General features: G+C 44.6%; 1 protein-coding gene across 1 annotated transcript in view; it reads left to right on the forward strand.

Annotated features, from left to right (window-relative positions):
* Positions 1–1,074: 1,074 nt before the first annotated feature.
* Positions 1,075–21,954, forward strand: part of MFSD2B (major facilitator superfamily domain containing 2B) — a 59,876-nt gene continuing 38,996 nt past the window's right edge. Inside the window, exons 1-3 of the mRNA XM_039913003.1 lie at positions 1,075–1,260; positions 8,215–8,337; positions 9,648–9,772. Of these exons, the coding sequence (XP_039768937.1) occupies positions 1,075–1,260; positions 8,215–8,337; positions 9,648–9,772 (434 nt within the window). The remainder of the gene's footprint in view (positions 1,261–8,214; positions 8,338–9,647; positions 9,773–21,954) is intronic.

Genomic DNA, 21,954 nt, shown 5'->3' on the forward strand with positions numbered 1-21,954 from the left:
CCATTTGACAGATGAGGGAACTGAGGCCCAGAGGAGTGAAGTGACCTGCCCAAAGTCTACACAGCTGACAAGTGGGGGAGTGGGGATTCGAACCCATGACCTCTGACTCCCAAGCCCGGGCTCTTTCCATTGAGCCACGCTGCTTCTCTACATCAAAAGAAGTAGACATCAATATAATAATGATAATAATAACAGTATTTGTTAAGTGCTTACTATAATAATAATGTTGGTATTTGTTAAGCGCTTACTATGTGCAAAGCACTGTTCTAAACGCTGGGGGAGATACAGGGTCATCAGGTTGTCCCACGTGGGGCTCACAGTTTTCATCCCCATTTTCCAGATGAGGTAACTGAGGCCCAGAGAAGTGAAGTCACTTGCCCACAGTCACCCGGCTGACAAGTGGCCGAGCAGGGAATCGAACCCATGACCTCTGACTCCGAAGCCCAGGCTCTTTCCACTGAGCCCCGCTGCTTCTCTATATCAAAAGAAGTAGACATCAATATAATAATAATAATGGTATTTCTTAAGCGCTTACTATGTGCTGAGCAATAATAATAATAATGTTGGTATTTGTTAAGCGCTTACTATGTGCCGAGCACTGTTCTAAGCGCTGGGGGAGACACAGGGGAATCAGGTTGTCCCACGTGGGGCTCACAGGCTTAATCCCCATTTTACAGATGAGGGAACTGAGGCCCAGAGAAGTGAAGTGACTTGCCCACAGTCACACAGCTGACGAGTGGCAGAGCTGGGATTTGAACTCATGACCTCTGACTCCAAAGCCCGGGCTCTTTCCACTGCGCCCCCCTGCACTGTCCTAAGCGCTGGGGGAGATCCAGGGGAATCAGGTTGCCCCACGTGGGGCTCACAGCTTTTAATCCCCCTTTTTACAGAGGAGGGAACTGAGGCCCAGAGAAGTGAAGTGACTGGCCCGAGGTCACCCAGCTTCACGGCTAACAATCACACCTTCCAAACGCTCCGTCCAGTGCTCCGCCCAGCCTAAGCGCTCAGTAGATAGAGGAGCGGCGTGGCTCGGCGGAAAGAGCTCGGCAAGCGGGGGAGGCGGGATTAGAACCCATGACCCGTGACTGCCCAGGCGGGGCTGTTGCCTCCGCGCCCCGCCCCCGGTTGCAGCGGCCTCGACGGCTGCAGGTGCGGGAGCTGCTGCGAGCTGCGGGGGTCCGGAAGAGGCGGAGCGCTTCGCGCAGGATGGAGGCGGGGACCCCGCCCGCACCCCCCCCACGGCCCCCCGACCCTCCCCGGGTGAGACCTCCCACCTCCCACCCCCTCAACCGCTATTTATGGAGTGCCTTCTCCGTGCAGGGCACTGGACTGAGCGTTGGCAGGTGCAGAGCCCTGCCCTAAGCGCTTCCGAGGTGCAGGCCACTGTGCTGATCGCTTTATAGGGTGCGGGGCACTGGGCTGAGCGCTTTCTAGCTAGGTGCAGAGCCCTATTCTAAGCGCTTACTAGGTGCAGGACACTGCACTGAGTGCTTACTAGGTGCGGAACCCTGTGCGAAGCACTTCCCAGATGCAGGGCAGTGTGCTGAGCGCTTACAAGGTGGAGGGCACTGTGCTGAGCGCTTACGGGGTGTGGGGCACTGTGCTGAGCGTTTTCTAGCTAGGTGCAGAGCCCTGTTCTAAGCGCTTACTAGGTGCAGGACGCTGCACTGAGTGCTTACTAGGTGCAGAACCCTGTGCAAAGCGCTTGCCAGATGCAGGGCACTGTGCTGAGCGCTTATGGGGTGTGGGGCACTGTGCTGAGCGTTTTCTAGCTAGGTGCAGAGCCCTGTTCTAAGCGCTTACTAGGTGCAGAACCCTGTGCAAAGTGCTTCCCAGATGCAGGGCACTGTGCTGAGCGCTTACAGGGTGTGGGGCACTGTGCTGAGCGCTTTCTAGCTAGGTGCAGAGCCCTGTTCTAAGCGCTTACTAGGTGCAGGACACTGCACTGAGTGCTTACTAGGTGCAGAACCCTGTGCGAAGCACTTCCCAGATGCAGGGCATTGTGCTGAGCGCTTGCGAGGTGGAGGGCACTGTGCTGATTGCTTACAGGGTGCGGGGCACTGTGCAGAGCGCTTTCTAGCTAAGTGTAGAGCCCTGTTCTAAGCGCTTACTAGGTGCAGAACCCTGTGTGAAGCACTTCCCGGATGCAGGGCACTGTGCTGAGCGCTTTCTAGCTAGGTGCAGAGCCCTGTTCTAAGCGCTTACTAGGTGCAGGACACTGCACTGAGTGCTTACTAGGTGCAGAGCCCTGTTCTAAGCACTTACTAGGTGCAGAACCCTGTGCAAAGCACTTCCCAGATGCAGGGCACTGTGCTGAGCGCTTACGGGGTGCGGGGCACTGTGCTGAGCGCTTTCTAGCTAGGTGCAGAGCCCTGTTCTAAGCGCTTACTAGGTGCAGGACACTGCACTGAGTGTTTACTAGGTGCAGAACCCTGTGGGAAGTACTTCCCAGGTGGAGGGCACTGTGCTGAGTGCTTATGAGGTGCAAGGCACTGTGCTGAGCGCTTTCTAGCTAGGTGCAGAGCCCTGTATGAAATGCTTACTAGGTGCAGGGCACTGTGATGAGTACTTTGTAGCTAGATGCAGGGCACTGTGCTGAGCGCTTTCTAGCTAGGTGCAGAGCCCTGTTCTAAGCACTTACTAGGTGCAGAACCCTGTGCAAAGCACTTCCCAGATGCAGGGCACTGTGCTGAGCGCTTACGAGGTGGAGGGCACTGTGCTGAGCGCTTTCTAGCTAGGTGCAGGGCACTGTGCCGAGTGCTTTTTAGCTAGGTGCAGGGCACTGTGATGAGCGCTTTCTAGCTAGGTGCAGAGCCCTATATGAAATGCTTACTAGGTGCAGGGCACTGTGATGAGCACTTTTTAGCTAGGTGCAGGGCACTGTGCTGAGCGCTTTCTAGCTAGGTGCAGGGCACTGTGCCGAGTGCTTTCTAGCTAGGTACAGTGCCTGTATGAAGTGCTTACTAGGTGCAGGGCACCGAGCTGAGCGCTTATTTATATGAATGTCTGTCTTCCCCATTAGGCTGTTGTGGGCAGGGTATGTGTCTTGTTATACTGTTGGGTTGACCTTCCCATGAACTTAGTACAATGTTCTGCATAAAGTTAAGTGTTCAATAAATAGGATTGATTGATTGTCCCACACCCGGCTTCAATAAATAGGATTGATTGTCCCACATCCGGCTTCGCTCCCCAGTGGCAATAGCCATCTTGCCCCCTGCTTGTGCCCAGCGATTGAGTAGGGACCTGCCCCACTGATAAACTGGCTGCCACAGGAAGTTGGGCAGGGAGAAATTCATAGGAGAGGGTCTGTCATTATTTAATAAAGCGGGTCTCAGTAATAATAATAATAATTTGCTAAGCGCTTACTATGTGCCGAGCACTGTTCTAAGCGCTGGGGTAGACACAGGGGAATCATGTGGCTCGCAGTCTTAATCCCCATTTTACAGATGAGGTAACTGAGGCACCGAGAAGTTAAGCGACTTGCCCAAAGTCACACAGCTGACAAGTGGCCGAGCTGGGATTCGAACCCATGACCTCCGACTCCAAAGCCCGTGTTCTTTCCACTAATGATATAGGGGACTCTAGCTATCTCACTGCCAACCTCTCTCCCACATCCTCCCTTTGGCCTGGAGCTCCTTCCCTCTGCTGTGGCATTCATTAAATGCTTACTACGTGGCAGGCACTGTACGAAACACTGGCGTAGATACAAGGTAATCAGGTTGGACACAGTTCTTGGCCCACATGGGGCTCACAGTCTTAATCCCCATTTTACAGATGAGGTAACAGGCACAGAATAGTACACTTCAGCATGTAGACAGGTTTCTGGATGATTGATCGATCAATCGTATATATTGAGTGCTTACTGTGTGCAGAGCTCCGTACTAAGCGCTTGGGAGAGTACAATATAACAAAGGGTTGGAAGACAGTCCCTGCCCACAACAAAGTAATGTTCAACAATCTACATGTGGGGAGAGCTAAAAACCATAATGGAAATCAACAATTCGCATTTATTGAGAGCGTACTGTGTGCAGAGCACTGTACTGAGCACTTGGGAGAGTAGAGTATATTGGAGTTGGTAGACACTTTCCCCGTCCACAAGAATGAAAGTCACAGCTGTGAAAAGGCAGGGGAAACATGCAGTGCTGGCTTTCTTGGTAGAGGAAAATGACTTTTGTTTCTAATTTAGTGATATAGTGACTTATTTCGTTTCGAGTGAAGGGTTCCGACCTCTGTACCGGATAGGGTCTAGAGGAGTTATTTCTAAGGACCCATATTTGGTTTTTGTAATGATTTCCACAAAACTTTTCTTGTAGTTGACTGTAAGGCAATGTCTGTTTTGACATGTGACAGAAAAACAGTGCATTTCCTAGGCTCAGAATGTTGAATTTCACCCTCGGTTTGGAAGGGGGAGGGCAGTCACTGAGATAGGGCCACGTCTGGCGGACTCAGATACTACCGAATCGGCCTCTTTCCTTTAGCGGGTCCTAGCCCTGCCACTCTGGATATGGGTATTTCCGATAAGAAGGGAACAGAGCAAGGCCCAGGCTTTCCTGGCTCTTGAACCCAGAGGTTTAAACAGTCCTTAGCCTGGGAGCCCCATGTGGGGTATGGACTGCGTCTGACCTCATTAACTCATACCAACTTAGAACAGTAGCGCTTAACGCAGAAAACAACAACAGCAAAAATAATAATTATTATTATAAACACTTCGTGTGATAACTTTAATAACGGAAGGGACGACCCACTCTATAGGAAACACACTTCTTTCTAGCCTAGTTGAGGTTGGGAGTCAGAGGTCATGGGTTTGAATTCCAGCTCTGCCACTTTTCAGCTGTGTGACTGTGGGCATGTCACTTCTCTGTGCCTCAGCTGCCTCATCTGTAAAATGGGGATTAAGACTGTGAGCCTCATGTGGGACAACTTGATTACCCTGTATCTACCCCAGCACTTAGAACAGTGCTCTGCACATAGTAAGCGCTTAACATATACCAACATTATTATGTGCATAGTACTGTACTAAACATTTGGCAGAGTACAATATAACACACAGTGCACACTACAAACGCTCAATAAATACGATTGAACAGTAAATGGACAGTCTCTGCCCATAATGAGCCTTTTGGAGAAGCCTTTGGTGGTACCTGTATATTGGGGGGGGGGGAGGATTGTGTGTGTATATTCCCTTTCCTAAGCCCTCCTTTCCTCTTCTCCCTCTCCTTTCTGCATCACCCTGATTTGCTCCTTTCATTCATCCCCCCTCCCAGCCCCACAGCACTAGTGTCCATGTTTGTAATTTATATGAATGTCTGTCTCCCCCTCTAAACTGCCAGCTTGTTGTGGGCAGGAAATGTGTCTGTTATATTGTTCTGTTGTTCTCTCCCAAGCACTTCAAACGGTGCCCTTCACACAGTAAGCGCTCAATAAATGATTGACTGACTCCGTATGTGTGTGTGTATGCACAGGAATGTACATTCTGAGCAAAGGGTACCAAGCCAGAGGGGAGAAAGAAGAGGAGAATAAGGAGGAGAGGTAGGGTAACCACTCAGATGAGGCTCCATGCAAGCTCTCCGCCACTTTAAATGAGGAGGCAGCGCTGATTCTCTCAGGTGCCTCTCACACCCTTATTTATGGACCTCCAAATATTTGCACAGGCTTTTCCCATCTGGACAATTTTCACTGCTTTTTGATGACAGTCTGAATTTATGGAAGGATGCCTCCTTGGGCCAAATTCCCACAGTTTGTGACGGGGCCGGATTAGAACCGCTGACTCTGAAATTTCAAGATCACCACTGGGTCTTTGTGAGATCGTTCATTTCCTCGATGATTTAGCTCTTCCTTTATTCTCTGACTCAGAAACGCCTAGAAACCACTGCGACCCTCGTCCTTGCCAGGTGATCATCCACCCCAAATTTAGTTCTTTTAACTAAGTTCCCAATTTGTTGTAACTGTGAGTTTCCCTCTCCTGATTACTATTATCAGTTGTGTGTGAGTTTGACCATCTCTGTAGCTATGTAGGCTTACCTACTTGGAGGATCGTTAATAACAATATACTATTATTATTGTTAATATGGAATTTGTTAAGCACTTGTCAAGCACCATTCTAAACACTGGGCAAGCTACAATCAATCAATGGTATTTATTGAGTGCTTACTTGCACAGAGCACTGCACTAAAGTGCTTGGGAGAGTAAAATTCAGAACTGTTGGTAAGTATGTTCCCTGCCCACAACAAAGTTAATCAGGTTGGACATAGTCCTTGCCTTGGGTGGGCTCAGTAGGAGGGAGAAAAGGTAATGAATCCCGATTTTACAGATGAGGTAACTGAGGCTCAGAGAAGTTGAGTGATTTGCCCAAAGTCATAAACAAGGACCATGTCCAACCTGATTTAGCTAGTATCCACCCCAGCGTGTAGTACAGTGCCTGGTACATAGTAAATACTTAAATACCACAGCTATTATTATTATTGTTAATAAACAAGTGCTAAGGTTGGCTGTTGAAATGGCGTGACCAGTAGCCACCGGGGAAGACCACTGGAAGGTGGGGAGGTAATGAACACTGAGTTGAGGTGACCATCTCTTGAATGCTAGTAGATCGACTTTGAGCTTTAGAGTTTGTGATCCAGTCTGTACTCCTGATTTTGACCATGCCCTTAAGGTGACCCCGAAGATGGAAATTACAAACATGACTTAATTTTGTGCAGCAATGAAGATGTTCATCTGTAAAAGTGTACAAAACATAAACCAGATGCACAGAAAAGCAATTTTACTGCAGTTACAGAATCTCACTAGTTGACTCTGTGTACTACTCATAAACACCCTAGCTGTGAAAATTTTATTAACTTGTCACATGTGATGTTCTCTGCCTTGAAATATGTTTAAAATAATTGTATTTATACTTTGACCTTTGATCATGCATGCTTCAATCCATTTTTTGTTTTATTCCTGCCCTCACATGTAACAATTTACCTTTTAAAGGAAGCAACCAAATACCCATAAAATGAAATTTAAAAAAACACCCAGAAAATCCAAACAAAACCAATAAAAGCAAAACACAGAAAAACCACTTCTCCCAGCATAAATACTGGTTGACTGTGTTTGTCCTGCCTCATTATGAAGTTAGAACCATGAGGGAAAAGAATATAGCAAAAGATTGTAGCTTATGAAATGCACAAGACCTAGAACATTTTGATGATTCAGCAGTTATTCAAAGTTTTTAAAATAAAACAAAAACTAACAAAAAAAAGACTTGGTGTCATCCAGGGCAGCAGGGCAGAGGCAACGAAGGGACAGGGAGTAAGTTATTGAGACTGGTGGCGAGGTTGGAGTTGAAGCTGTGTATTTTTGATTCTAGGGATTCAGGGGGCTGGCAAAAGAGTCCAGGAGGGGTGAGGTAGCCTGGGACAGGTGGAGTGATGGGTAGCCAAGAGGGCAGCAAGCATGTATACCTGTTCTATCTTATTCTCCTCAGTGCTTGCTAAAACACTGTCCACCTCTTCTGACTTTCCCATCATTATAGACAGCACCACCATCCTTCCTGTCCTGCCTCTGGCCCGGAATGCCCTCCCTCTTCATGTCTGACAAAGAAATAATCACTCTCCCCACCTTCAAGGCCTTATTGAAGGCACATCTCCTTTCCTGACTAAGGCCTCATTTACTCTTCTCCCTCTCCCTTCTCCATCACCCTGATTTGCTCTCTATGTTCACCATCCCTCCCCTTACTTCAGCCCCACAGCCTTTATGTACATATCCGTAATTTATTTTCATTAATATCTATCACTCCCTCTAGACTGTAAGCTCTTTGTGGGCTCTTTCATTGTTATATTGTACTTTTTATTGTTATATTGTACTCTCCCAAGTACCTAGTACAGTGCTCTGCACACAGTAAGTACTCAATAAATACAATCCATTGATTGATAAAGCTGGGGTGGTTGGTTTTTGATGTTCTTCCTGGGCCATTTCTTTGAGTCAGGAAGGGTGAGAGGCCTTTGGGCCAAAGAAGGCATTAAAGTGATTAATGGAGCCGAATAAGTTCTAAAGTGTTGACACTGGGCAAATTCAGACATAGAGACTGATGAGTTTGTGGGAGGGAGAGTGAGAGGTCCTGAAATAAAGCATTTCTGCTGGATGTTTTGTGTTCGCTCTATGAGAGGTAAGTTAGTGGCTGCGATTGGTACTGACAGTTTGATTAAAATACTGACTCGTCTTCTTCTTTCAAAGAGCCAGGACGATCGACTCTCGGTTTGCACCAAGCTGTGTTATGGAATCGGGGGTGCCCCAAACCAGGTGGCTACAAGTGCTATTGCTTTCTATCTACAGATCTACTTGCTGGATATAGCACGGGTGAGTGAGCCTGATTAGCCCATGTCCTGCCAAACGGGTCATTGTCTTCCACACAGTACCAACTTGGCTCTTGAGCCCTAAACCCTCTTCCTGCTTCCTCTCCTGACCCCCTGGAAAATGTGAAACAAATTCCCTGTGGCCTCTCATTCTGTCTGGAAAGAAAATATGATTATAGCCCCATATTGGAATCCAGGTTCCAGGAAGCCCCTGTGGAAATCCATACCACTGCCCATTTCTTTTTTTGTTGTTTTTTTTTTTATGGTATCTGTTAAGCGCTTACTATGTGCCAGGTGCTGTTCTTATCGCTGGGACAGATACAAGGTAGTCAGGTTGGACACAGTCCATGTCCCAGGTGAGGCTAACCACATTTCCTGCCCACAGTGAGCTAACAGGCCAGAGGGGGAGAGAACAGGGAATAGCAGAATAAAAGTATGTTAATGTGGTGGTCATGGGGGAGAAAAAGACCAAAAAAAATAGGGGGACGGTGAATTTGAAATGAGATTTTGAAGTGACAATGGGAGAAAGAAAATGAAGGAGTAAAGATTGAGAGGGTTCCAGGCCGCTGGAAATTGGTCATTGTAAAATCAGCCCCATCTGGTAGCATTCAGTAAATCCTTATTGATTGATAGGTAAGAGAGATCCAAAGACATGCTGTAATCCCAGCCCGTCTGTATTCCTTAAAACAAGGCTGTCTGGGGTCCTCCTCTACTTTCCGTGTACCTTCCTCAACTATTCCATAAGTCAAACAAAAGTATGTTTACTAGTTTGTCTCTGAATTTACCTCTCTCATTCTTTCTCTCTCTCGCACTGTATTAGTTAAGCAAACTGCTTATCCTACTTACTCAGTTTGTCATTTCTGCCCCTCCAACATCAAGTCACAAGCAGCAGAGCTAAGATTTGGAGCCCAAATGGACCGTGAGTTCTGGTGTGACCAGGCTTGTGTAAAAGTTACAAGTTAGTGGTGCTGAGGTCTCCTTTGATATTTTTCTTGCGTGTTCCTGGTGATGAGCCCAAGCTTGGAGAAGCAGCGTGGCTCAGTGGAAAGAGCACGGGCTTTGGAGTCAGGGCTCATGAGTTCGAATCCCAGCTCTGTCACTTGTCGGCTGTGTGACTGTGGGCAAGTCACTTAACTTCTCTGTGCCTCAGTTCCCTCATCTGTAAAATGGGGATGAAGACTGTGAGCCCCACGTGGGACAACCTGATTCCCCTATGTCTACCCCAGCGCTTAGAACAGTGCTCGGCACATAGTAAGCGCTTAACAAATACCAACATTATTATTATTATTAGTTATTCCCCACCTGTTTTTTCAGATTTCTCCATATCAGTCGTCTCTGGTGCTCTTCCTGGGGAAAGTCTCCGGTGCAGCCGCTGACCCTCTTGCTGGGTTTTTTATTAACAAAAGCAAGGAGACGAGAATAGGCCGACTTATGCCTTGGTAAGTACGAAATTATTTTTGTTTTGTTTTCTGCTTATATGACCCTCATTCCTGATCCTCACTTTCCAGGGGCTTCTTTAATTTGCATTCCCAAAATAAGACTGATGTTTTCAATAAAAATATAGTTTCATTTATTACTATTTATTTATTGTTTGGTTAGCTCTGTATTAGGCCCTTGGGAGAGAAGAATAAAAGTTAGATGCCCCATCCGTGACCTTGAAGAGTTTATAATCCTAGATGGAAATTCCAAATCTCTTTCAATTCCCAACTGCCCAGGAATAAAAGAACTCAGAGGAGCCGGTACAGATTTTCCATGGATTAGGGCATTCATTGTGGCTGCCCGTTTTGAAAGTTATTGAACTCTATTAATCAGTGAGTGCTATTTATTGAGCACTTACTGGATGCAGAGCACTGTACTGAGCACTTAGGAGAGTACAGCATAACAGAGTTGATAGACACGTTCCCTGCCCACAGCAGATCTTACAGTCTAGAGGAAAGAACCCCCCAAATAACCCAAGAAGCCTACATCATTTCAACTTCACTCTCTATGTGAATATAGGATAATTAAGGTTGTTTTGGAAACACTTAATATTCTCTCCAACCCCAAACCACAGCGGTGCTCATGGTGTCTGCTGATATGTCCTATATTTCTGATCCCTCTCTGTAGCGTCTAAGAGAGGAATCAGAAGCGTAGGACACATCCAAAAGATGCTGGCAGGCAAAAAGTGGTGAGTTTTGAAGAAAACAATGAGATGAGGGAGGACACCAATGGATGAGGCTTTTTGAATTGGGCAACATGGCCTAGTGGATAGAGCACAGGCCTGGGAGTCAGAAAGACCTCAGTTCTCATCCTGACTCGGTCACTTGTCAGCTGTGTGACCTTGGGCAAGTGACTTCAACTCTCTGAGCCTCAGTTACCTCATCTGTACAATGGGGATTGAGACAGGGACTGTGAACCCCACATGAGACAGGGACTGTGTCTAACTCGATTTTCTTGTATCCACCCTAGCACTTAGTACAGTACCTGGCACATAGTAAGCACTTAAATGCCATCGTTATTATCATTACTGAGGGGAATCTGTTCCCTCCCTCCCATTCATTCCCTCATTCAATCATATATATTGAGCATTTACTGTGTGCAGAGCACTGTACTAAGCACGTGGGAGAGTCCAACATAATGATACATGGACACATTCCCTCCCCTTCTTCCCTGCTCCTTCCTGAAACCAGACTTGAAGCCCAGCTTCTCCGGGGGCCAAGGGAGAAGGGGGCCGTGTTATCGGAGTTCAACAGACAGGGCAGAGATCTTGGGCAGATTTAGGCAAACTCATTTCCCCCAGCCTGATTCTTGGCTGCTTTTGGCTGAAATGGAGATACCTTCATTCACCTGCTTCCCATCAAACGCCTCCCTCGCCCCTGCCTGAACAGAACCTGAAAACAGCATAGAATCATGGATAGGTAAAAGAGGATAACTAAATCTACTTAAAAAATCTAATAATAATTGAGGTATTTGTTAAGCACTTACTATATGCCAGACACTGTACTAAGTGCTGGGATAGGGACATGGTCATTGGGTTGGACACAGTCCCTGTCCCGTCTTGGGCTCACAGTCTTAATCCCCATTTTACAGATGAGGTAACTGAGGCACAGAGAAGTGAGGTGACTTGCCCCAGGTCATACAGCAGACAAGTGGTGGAGCCGGGATTAGAGCCCAGGTCCTTCTGACTCGCAGGTCTGTACTCTATCCATTAGGCCACACTGCACTTCTCAAAATCTCTGCCCCTTCTACCTGACCCTCACCCTCACGATGATGATGATCATCATCAATGATATTTATTGGGCACTTACTATATATGGATCACTGTACTAAGTGCTTGGGAGAGTACAATATAACAGAGTTGGTAGATATGTTCCCTCCCCACCACTAGTTTACAGTCTAGAGCTTGCAGGCTTCAGGTCCTCATTCATAAATCAATCAGCAGTATTTTCTATATTGTGTTTTTGTTTTTATGATATTTGTTAAGTGCTTACTATGTGCCAGGCACTGTACTAAGTGCTGGGGCCAATACGAGATAATCAGGTTGGACCTAGCCCCTGTTCCACGTGGGGCTCACAATCTTAATTCTCATTTTACAGAGGAGATAACTGAGGCATAGAGAGGCTAAGCAACTCCCCCAGGGTCACACAGCAGACAAGTGGCAGAACTGGGATTAGAACCAAGGTCCTCTGACTCACAGGCCTGTGCTCTACCCATTAGGTCCTAGGCCCCTCTGCTTCCTGGCTGTCTGCAGTAGTGTACCATGGCATCATTCAGACAGGACTTGGGGAGTTTTCAGTGCCGAGCACTGTACTAAGCGCTTGGGAGAGTACACTAGAGCTAGTACATATGGTCCCTGGCCTGAGAGAGCCTGAAATCTAGCAGAGGGATTCTGTCCTCCTTTCAGAATAAGTGGAGAAATCTCCATCCCTGCTGGCAGTATAAGAGGTTGTCTTGGCAGCTCTTCACCACCAAATGTTTTTTTGGATCGAAAGCAAATGAACTTTAAAAATGATTAAGGAAGAAGACTCTGGTGGAGAGTTCAAAGACATGCAGAGGTCTTCAGAAAAACAACCAGCCCCAGGGTACTTACTTTTTGAAGAAAAGAAGGCAGCGGTTGTTCAGTCTAAATTGGATGTATTTTTCACTAAAGTTGAAAAACTACTACTTCAGCCAACAGAGCAAAGTTCTTCTTTTGTAGCCTCTGATAAAGATTAATAATCATATCACAACTCTTTATTTAATTCTTTGCGATACTAGGCTTTGAATTACTTCGATAGAGAAAAAATAAATAGCTCAATGATGCCTAATTTTATAGAACTTCACATGAAGAATTTCAGACTTTTGCAGAGGTGGAATGGATCCTAGTTCATACCTTGTAAGCTATGGAAAAACATAGCCCACAGTACAGTCACCTGGGCTTCCTGGGTCAAAAACCCTTCAAAAGCCTCTACAAAAAGAACATGACTTTTGGGCTCGTCTGGGCTGGGACTGGGAGAGTCCTGAGAGTTTGGTTGGGCCTAGAGCTTATTCTCCTCAGATCTAGGGTAAGATGAATAGCTGTTTGACTATATTCTACTGCTTTTCAAGCAACCATCTCCCAATCCTTTAGCTTTTCCTTCTGGGAATCTGTCTTCATTAGCACTTTCAGAAAGTCATTTTCAGAATTGTGTAATCAAAGGGGAAGACTCCCACAGAATCTAAAAAAAAGTAGGGCAGATTTGTTTCATTTTCAAGAGGCGAGCATAAGGGCCTAGTCATATGAAAAAGGAGGTGTTTGCTACCAAACCCCAAGCGTCACCTCTGAGACCAGTGTGGATTTTTCTGTTTTTATTGCAACGTTTGAGCAAGAAGTGCAAGCAGAAATTTAAACTCCAGAAACTGCAGTTGATGCTAGCATTTCTAAGTCTTTTTCTTTGTTTTTGTTTCTATGGTATTTAAGTAACTTACTATGTGCCAGGCACTGTACTAAGTGCTGGGGGAGATACAAGATAAGCAGGTTGGACCCAATCCATGTCCCACTTGGGGCTCACAGTCTTAATGCTTACTTTACAGATGAGGTAACTGAGGCCCAGAGGAGTTAAGCAATTTCCCCAAGGTCACACAGCAGACAAATGGCAGAACTGGGATTAGAACCAAGGTCCTCTGACTCACAGGCCTGTGCTCTACCCATTAGGCCATACTGCTTCCTAAGCCACACTGCTTTCTGGTTGTCTGTAGTAGTGTACCGTGGCATCATTCAGACAGGACTTTGGGAGTTTTCAGTAAGCTCCCTCTAGACTGCAAGCTCATTATGGACAGGGAATGTGTCTACCATATCTATTATAGTCCCATATTTTTAGGCACAGTGCTGTCGGTGGGGGTGCTGATAGGTTGATGTCACCAAGGAAGTGAGAATTAATTAAGGAAGCCTTATTGGAAGAGGTGGCTTTGAAGGTGAAAGGGGACAGTGTGGTGGGTTTTGTTCCCTGTGGAAAGTTACCCTAGTCAGATTCTGTTGATTAAGTGGGAGAATTAGAAGACTTTTTTCACTTTTACTTTTATCAGCCTCCTGCACTGGAACCTGACCACTGCCACTATTTTCACTATTCACAGAAAGAGCCCTTATCTAATCAGACCATTACAGAGCACTCATGAAAAAGCTTTTATTTGAGTATCCTGATAAATTTGGTTTTAAAGACAGGCATATTTCCTTCAAGAGTGCCATTCTACCTCATTTTTGTACGAGCTGAACTTCAGGAGTTTTCCACCAATATGAACTCTACTTTCAAAAAGCCTTGTTTGCAAATGCTTCCATACATTTGCAGTCACTGGAATGTGCTTCCCTTCTTTTTACATTCCCTCCCACATATTGTGCACTTACTTATTCTCATAATAATAATAATTGTGGTACTTGCTAAGTGCTTACTATGTGCCAAGCAGTGTTCGAAGCGCTAGAGTAGATACAAGTCAATCAGGTTGGACATAGTCCCTGTCCCATCTGGGGCTCACACTCTTAATCCCCATTTTTACAGATATGGTGACTGAGGCCTAGAGAAGTTAGGTGACTTGCTCAAGGTCGTAAGGCTATTTACTACTTATTTTAAGCATTTATTATTGATTTATTATTGATTTATTTGTTAAGCACTTACTATGTATATGCCAGACATAATACTAAGTGCCAGGGTAGATACAGATTAATCAGTTAGACCCAGTCCCTGTCCCATGACATAGCCTTAATCCCCATTTTACTGATGAGGACACTGAGGCCAAGAGAAGATAAGTGACTTTCCCAGGGTCACACAAGCAGACATTTGGCAGAGCTGGAATTAGAACCCGGGTCCTGCAGACTCCCAGACCCGGGCTCTATACACTCGGTCATGCTGTTTCTCCTGTTTTCCCTGTACTTTATGTTCCCTGTACAAAGTGGCACCTAACTTTTATTTCCTCTCAAATTGGCAACACCCATAAATGCTCCTGTTCTCCATTGACTTCGCCGCAGAGTCATCATATCGAGGTTCAGGTATTTCAGCCTCCCTTCCCCTTCAGACAGGAGTACAGCAATGGACACGTACGCCCTTGCCAAAACCAGACAGAGGAAATTGAACTTTCCAGATTTTGGAACTATCACCTGCTGATGACTTGTCATTTTTGTTCTCCTTACGTGGGACCTCTAGGGCCTGATGCAAACTGGAACTGCTGCTCGGTTCCTCCTCCCCCCCCTCCTTTCTGACAGCCTCAGGACTCAAATAGTCCCCTGCTCCAGCCCCATAAAGACTCAAATGCCGGCAGCAGCCTTAGACCTCAACTTCGAGGTATGTTAGAAAAGCCATAGCTGTGGCCGGGATCGTGGCTTTTGCAAAGGAACTGCGAGGAGCCTGAAAGCCCTGCTCTGCTAGCCACAGTGACCTTTTTACCTTGTATTTATCGTCACACTTGCCTCTTATATTTTGATATTTTCATCCCTATATGTCTTTGCTAACTCTGCCCTATCATACCCCTGCCTGTTAGATTATGAGCTCCCGGGAAGCTAGGGACTGCGTCTAATTCTCATCCTTGTGTTTTTTCCTAGCACGTAGTATAGTGTTTGGCACACAGTAGGCATTTAATAAATGCCACTACTGCTACTGCCTCTCTGTGGGTAGATTGTCATCCATCTTGGAAGCATCTCCCCATACGAAAGCGGTCTTCTGGTCCACATTAGCGCCATCAGTGCTCCATCACTAATGGAGCTCAGTGCCTACATGACCCAAGAATGCACGGTTCCAAAGGATGGTTTCTTGATTTTTCCATGGTGGTGGCAATCCTTGAGAGCCTGCAGTCATCTGTGCTGCATAAAATCATCAAACGTGGTCTGGAAATGGCTTTGTGGGTACGGAAATCTAGCGGCTGGAAGATGCCGAGCCTCTGGGGATGATGGCGAAAGAGGCCTTTGGAGTCTCCGTTGTTGGTCGCGCAGCTTCATGAGTCATATCCACTTGTCAGCTGTGTGACCGTGGGCAAGTCACTTAACTTCTCTGTGCCTCAGTTCCCTCATCTGTAAAATGGGGACTGTGAGCCTCACGTGGGACAACCTGATGACGCTGTATCTACCCCAGTGCTTAGAACAGTGCTCTGCACATAGTAAGCACTTAACAAATACCAACATTATTATTATTATTATTATATCCAGTTCAAGGTGCAATCTTCTCCATTGTAAGGCCTCCACATCATTTCTCCGGGCCAGTGTTTTCTTGTTTTCTTCAATTATCATCTTGAGTATTCGCTTCAGTGTTTTGATGGGAGGAAGTTCTCTGCTGTCCGGGGTAATTGCTAGCATGTTGCTCCGTTAGAGCTTTTCTACTCCGCTAATTTTTACCAGCACCCTCGTTGAATCCTTTTCACAAATGGCAGTGTTTGTGGCATATTGAAAAAAATTTGAGATTCAGTCAGAATTGTTATTTTGTGACAGAAACATTCATCCTGCTGTCATCATCTTCTTGCAAATTTGGGAAGATCTATTAATTTGGCTTTATAGTCAGTCCTTGGGCATGCCAGTGCTCTTCTACAAAGACTAAGATCATAAAGTTACTCAATGCCTTCTGGTTTAAGTTATTTTCCAGTAACTTTCTGTTCCCTAAAAATTTCTCTTGCCTTCGTTTTGAGCATTTTATGCAACACTGCACATCCATTGTTGTTCAATTTAGTCTCCTATTCCCAAAGCATCCTTGTCCCTTGCCAGTTATTTTCCATTTTTTGAACCCCAGATTGTTGTTTGAGCATTCGTCAGCCATCCTTCAGTCAATCTATCAATCAATCGGTCAATGAGATTTAGTGAGAGATTACTGTGGGCAGAGAGCACTGTACTGAGCATTAGGAAGACTGCAGTACAACAGAGTTGGTAGACATGATCCCTGCCCTTAATGAACTTACAATATAGTCAGGGAGACAGACTTTAAAATGAATTAATGGTAGGGGAAGAGGCAGAATAATAGTGGTATTTATGTAAGTTTGTTCATTTATTCATTCAATCATATTTATTGAGCGCTTACTGTGTGCAAAGCACTGTACTAAGTGCTTGGGAGAGTAAAATAGAACAACAAACGGACCCATTCCTGCCCACAGTGAGCTCACAGTCTAGACGGGGAGACAGACATTAATAAAAATAAATAGATTAAATTAAGTGCTATAGGGCAGTCTCCCACCACTATCTCACTTTCTGGGGAGTCAGTTGAAAATTTGTATGCTGTTGCTCCTATCCCATTTAGTAATAGTAATATTTATAAGGAGCTTACTGTGTGCAGATAACTGAACTAAGCACTGAAAAGAAATAACACTAGTGAGAGTTAGTCACCACCCTGACCTTCCAAAAGGATACAATGAAAAGTTTAAGCTGAGTTGTGTGATTACTGCATTGATCAATCAGTCAATCAATGGTATTGAGTGCTCACCATGTGCATAATACTGTACTAAGCTCTTGGGAGAGTACGATGTTAGGGAGTTGGTAGGCGTGGTCTCTGCCCACAAGCTGACAGTCCAGAAGGGGAGACAGACTTGAACGTAAAATAAAGAAATTATGGATATATACATCAGTGCTGTGGGGCTGAGGGAGAGGTGAATAAAGGGTGCAAATTCAAGTGCAAGGGGATGTGGGCAGGGACTCTGTCCGTTTATTGTTACATTGTATTTAACTGTATTTTCTGAGCACTAACTGTGTGCATAGTACTCTACTAAGCACTTGAAAACTCTCCTTAGTAGAAGAGTAAGAAATGAGGGCTTAATCAGGGAAGACCTGGTGGAGGAGTTGTGCTTTGAATAAAACTTTGAAGGTGGAGAGAGTGTTCGTCTATCAGATGATCCCCTTTAATATCACAGTTCCACCAGCTTCGGCTGCTTCTTCCTCAACTGGGGAGTCCACCTAGTACATCATACTGCTAACTGAGGAGGGAGGGCAAGCCAGGGGAGACCGGAAACATTTTGTAAAAGTACAAAAGAGTTCTGGTGGGTCAGTTATATGATAGGAGCAATTAGGAGAGTAAATAGGAGTATTCCTTCTGGAACTTGATTCGCTTTTCAACAACTATGCAAGTAGTCCCACTGGGAAGTGTATAAAAGGCAAAGTCAAATCAACAAAGCTGCAGAATCAGTTGGAAATCCAAGAGAGTACCAGAACCAACTGTTTTTATTCCTCTAGCCAATTCAGCACAGCTTGGGGCATTGTCTTTCATCTCACCATAGCAGTATAGCACCAGCATCACATTTCCTCAGCTAGGAACCATGTGCTTCTTTTGTTTCTGATGGGTTGGTTTGTGTTTTTTTTTTTCCAGTTCAGTGTCAAAAGTGATCAGCTGAGTTAACGGGTCAATAGGAGAAATTGTGGAAATTGTGGTGAATGTGTTGTCTGGGGATTAATCTGTTTTCTGTTTGTTGGAATTTTTATTTGAAAGCAGTCATCTAATTGCAGAGAGAGTGTGTGTGTGTATGTGTCTGATTTGCAAGAATATTGGACAGTGGTTCTGGAACAGGGCATGCTGGGAGGAACTAATTACCAAGGCACCCCACTCACACATCATTAGAAAACAGTTCTGTGTCTGTCTGACAGGTTTAAGGTGGCTTGAGTGAATTGTTTCTTTGTGCTGGAATCTTGAGTTTTAGGTTCCTTGCTATATTATTTAACTACCCTTGCTAATTAGGATTCTTAAGGTAATTCTCTGCACCCAAAAGCTGCCAAGAGGCAATCATGTAATGAGTTCGTGAGGATGCCTGTCGAAGAAATGACATCTTGTTGCCTGGAAAGAATGGGTGGGGGAGGGAATTAGCGACAAAATAGGCATATTAAATCTTCACGTGCCTTCCCTGGAGCCTTCACTGGAGAGTTCCCATAATATTTTTCCCAGGGGTTTGACTCGTCTGATTTTTAAACAATTTTGGCCAAGGTGCCTCTGACTCTTCCCCAAGAGGAAATGATTCCACAGACTAATAAGGTTCAGAAGCAGGAAGCATTCCTAAAATTCAACTGAAATTCCCTCATTCATTTTATTTCATTATTTAACTGTATCTCCTTGGCTCATCCTTAAATGATCTGTCATATACACTGAGTTCTCGAATCTATTAGAAACACGTTTCTTGGGGTTTTTTTAAGGGTATTTGGGAAGTGCTTACTTTGTGCCACACTCTGTAATATACACTGGTGGAGACACAATGTAATAGGGTTGGAGGCTTACAGTCTAAGTAGGAGAAAGTAGATTTTGCAAACCAATGACTTATTCTTCCAGGGCCCACACTTCTTCTTCTTCTTCTAGCAGTTGCCACCTACCTGTATTTAGTTCATATTTTTATACAATTACTTTTTCAATTAGAAGACTACATTATTTAATTTTATGACTCTAAACCCTTTAAAAAAATCTTTGTGCCCCATCTGTGAAATAGGCCACTTGATTTAGAAATGGCAATATGGTTAGACAGAGATTATCCAACATTACCTCAAGTTTGAATTAAATCCTCATGCTTCCAATTCATGTTTCCTGTTAAAGGGAAGAGAGCGCTGACAGTAGGAAGAGTAAGGGACTAGTAGTTGCATTATTGCCTAATTTCACATTTACACTGAGGTTTTGAATTGAGGCCAATTCTCATTTCCTCCACTCAGTAATCCTCTAGACTGTCAGCTCATTATAGGCAGGGAAATGTTTGCTAAATCTGTTAATATGGTATGCTCCCAAGCGCCTGGTACAGTGCTCTGCACATAGTAAGTACTTAAGAAATGTCATTGATTGATTGCTCTGCACATTTTAAGTGCTCAGTAAATACCACTGAGTGATGGATGGATGAGAAGTTTATTTTTCGGCTACCAATCTAGAGAGATTGTTATTAGGATAAATAAGGTAATATTTTAAAGCCATCTCAACAGTTTAGGTCAGAGGGACATATAGAAGATAAAGAGTAAGTACAGTCAGTTCTCCTCATATATAGGGTTACCCTCTTGACAAACCCCAACTAAAGGAAAACTTATGTAACACTGTGTCTTACTTTGTATCCACTTCAGCACTTGTATTAGTGCTTGGCACATAGGAAGCATTTAAGAAATGCTAGTATTATTATTGTTATTGTTGGGACCTGGGGATGAGATACAGGGATGGTTTCAGATATTTGATCAGTAAAAATTTGCCCCCCCTTCCAATCAGTTAGTGCTATTTTTGGAGATGTACATCTCAGTATTGTGGTAATAGCTAGAGTCATTAAAACAATACAGTGTTTGAAAGTGAATTCTTATTCATTCATTCAATTGTATTTATTGAGCTCTTACTGTGTACAGAGCACTGTACTAAGCTTTTGGGAGAGTACAGTACAATAGAGTTGTCAGACACCATTCTCTGCCCACAATGAGCTTAAGGTCCAGAGGGAATTCACTTTACATTCCGCAGATGTTAAATTATGCATTATATCCCGAAGTCGGCTTGAATCCCAACAGTGCATTTTTCCTGACGGACATTTGAGCCCCTCCCTCCTTAGCGTTGGATCCATTGCACTCTCAGATTCCAGTTCAGACAGATGCAGCAGCGTGGCATAGTGGATAGGGCACAGGCCTGGGAGGCAGAAAGTCATGGGTTCTAATCCCAACTCTGCCAGTTGTCTGCTCTGTGACCTTGGGCAAGTCACTTCACTTCTCTGGCCCCCAATTTCCTCATCTGTAAAATGGAGATTATAAGGACAGGGACTGAGTCCAACCCAATGTGCTTGTATTCTCCGTCTTCCCTCTCTGCCCAAATCACTTAGTACAGTGCCTGGCACATAGTAAGCACTTAACAAATACCACAATTATCACTATTATTAATATTATTAACAGGCAGATACTTTCTCATTTTTAACCACACCACCTTGTCAGGGCACTGCCCCCTTTAATGTTCTGCTGTCTGGTACTGACCTCACTTATGTGCCATCTGAGAAGCAGTGTGGCTTAGTGGATAGGGCATAGGCCCAGCGTCAGAAGGAGCTGGGTTCTAAGCCCGGCTCTACCACATGTCTGCTGCGTGACCTTGGGCTTAGTCACTTCACTTCTCTGGCCCTCAGTTCCCTCAGCTATAAAATGGGGATTAAGAATTTGAGCCCCATGGGGGACACGGACTGAGTCCAACCCGATTAACTTGTATCTACCCCTGTGCTTAGAACAGTGCTTGGCACATAGTAAGCACATAACAAGTACTGTAATAATAATTATCTGGGAGTACATCACGTGAAATTTTAGCCAGCAGTGGCGTATTTTCTAAAAAAGATTGAATACTCCTGGTATAAGTGTATTTTGAGCTCTCTTTTTTTGAGTTTAATTTTTTTTTTTTTTTAATCATTGTATCTGTCCTGAACATCCCTCCTGGTCTTTGCCGGTTTAAAATGAATGCTCCTTACATTTGCCTTCCTAATGTCCTTTGTTTAGTTACCATCTTCCCAGAGTGTTAAAAATATCTTGCCACTTAAAATTATCTGCCAATTTAGTTATGGTCTTACATAATCCCTCAAGTAGATCATTAGTGAAAATGTTAAGTATGACCTAATTTAACCTGCTCAGTGAGGCTGCTTGAAATTCCAGTTATAACTAGATTGTTCCTTTAATAGGATAACATTCAATTACTCTACATTTACAAATTAGTGTTAACCTAATGTAAAATCATTAGGACATAATTGCTCAATGAAACAAACTAGGTCATGTTTAACCATCTACAAAATAAGTATCGACAAATATTCCTTGTGAATACACTCATCTTTATGTAAAATAGTTGATACGTGAGCATAAATATGTTCTCAATATCTAAGACATCAGTTATTTTCCGTAAATGATCCGATCCATTGAAATTTTTTATCACTTTCAAATTTATCTCTTCATGTTTCTATTAATCAGATTTGTACTGGCTGACACATGAGATGGACATCTCAATATTGTGGTAATTGCAAGAGCCTTTAGAACAATAGAATGTTTGACATTGAATTCCAATTCATTCATTCAGTCATATTTATTGAGTGCTTATGGTGTGCAGAGCACTTAGCCCCTGGGTGAGTTCAGTACAACAATAAACAAGCACATTCCCTGCCCCCAGTGTGCTAACAGTCTAGAGGAGGGGAGACAGACATGAACATAAACCAATAAATTACAGGTATGTATATAGGTTCTGTGAGTCTGGGAGGGGGGAAGAACAAA

This window comes from Ornithorhynchus anatinus, chromosome 9, assembly GCF_004115215.2.
Source record: "Ornithorhynchus anatinus isolate Pmale09 chromosome 9, mOrnAna1.pri.v4, whole genome shotgun sequence".
Classification (NCBI taxonomy): Eukaryota; Metazoa; Chordata; class Mammalia; order Monotremata; family Ornithorhynchidae; genus Ornithorhynchus; species Ornithorhynchus anatinus.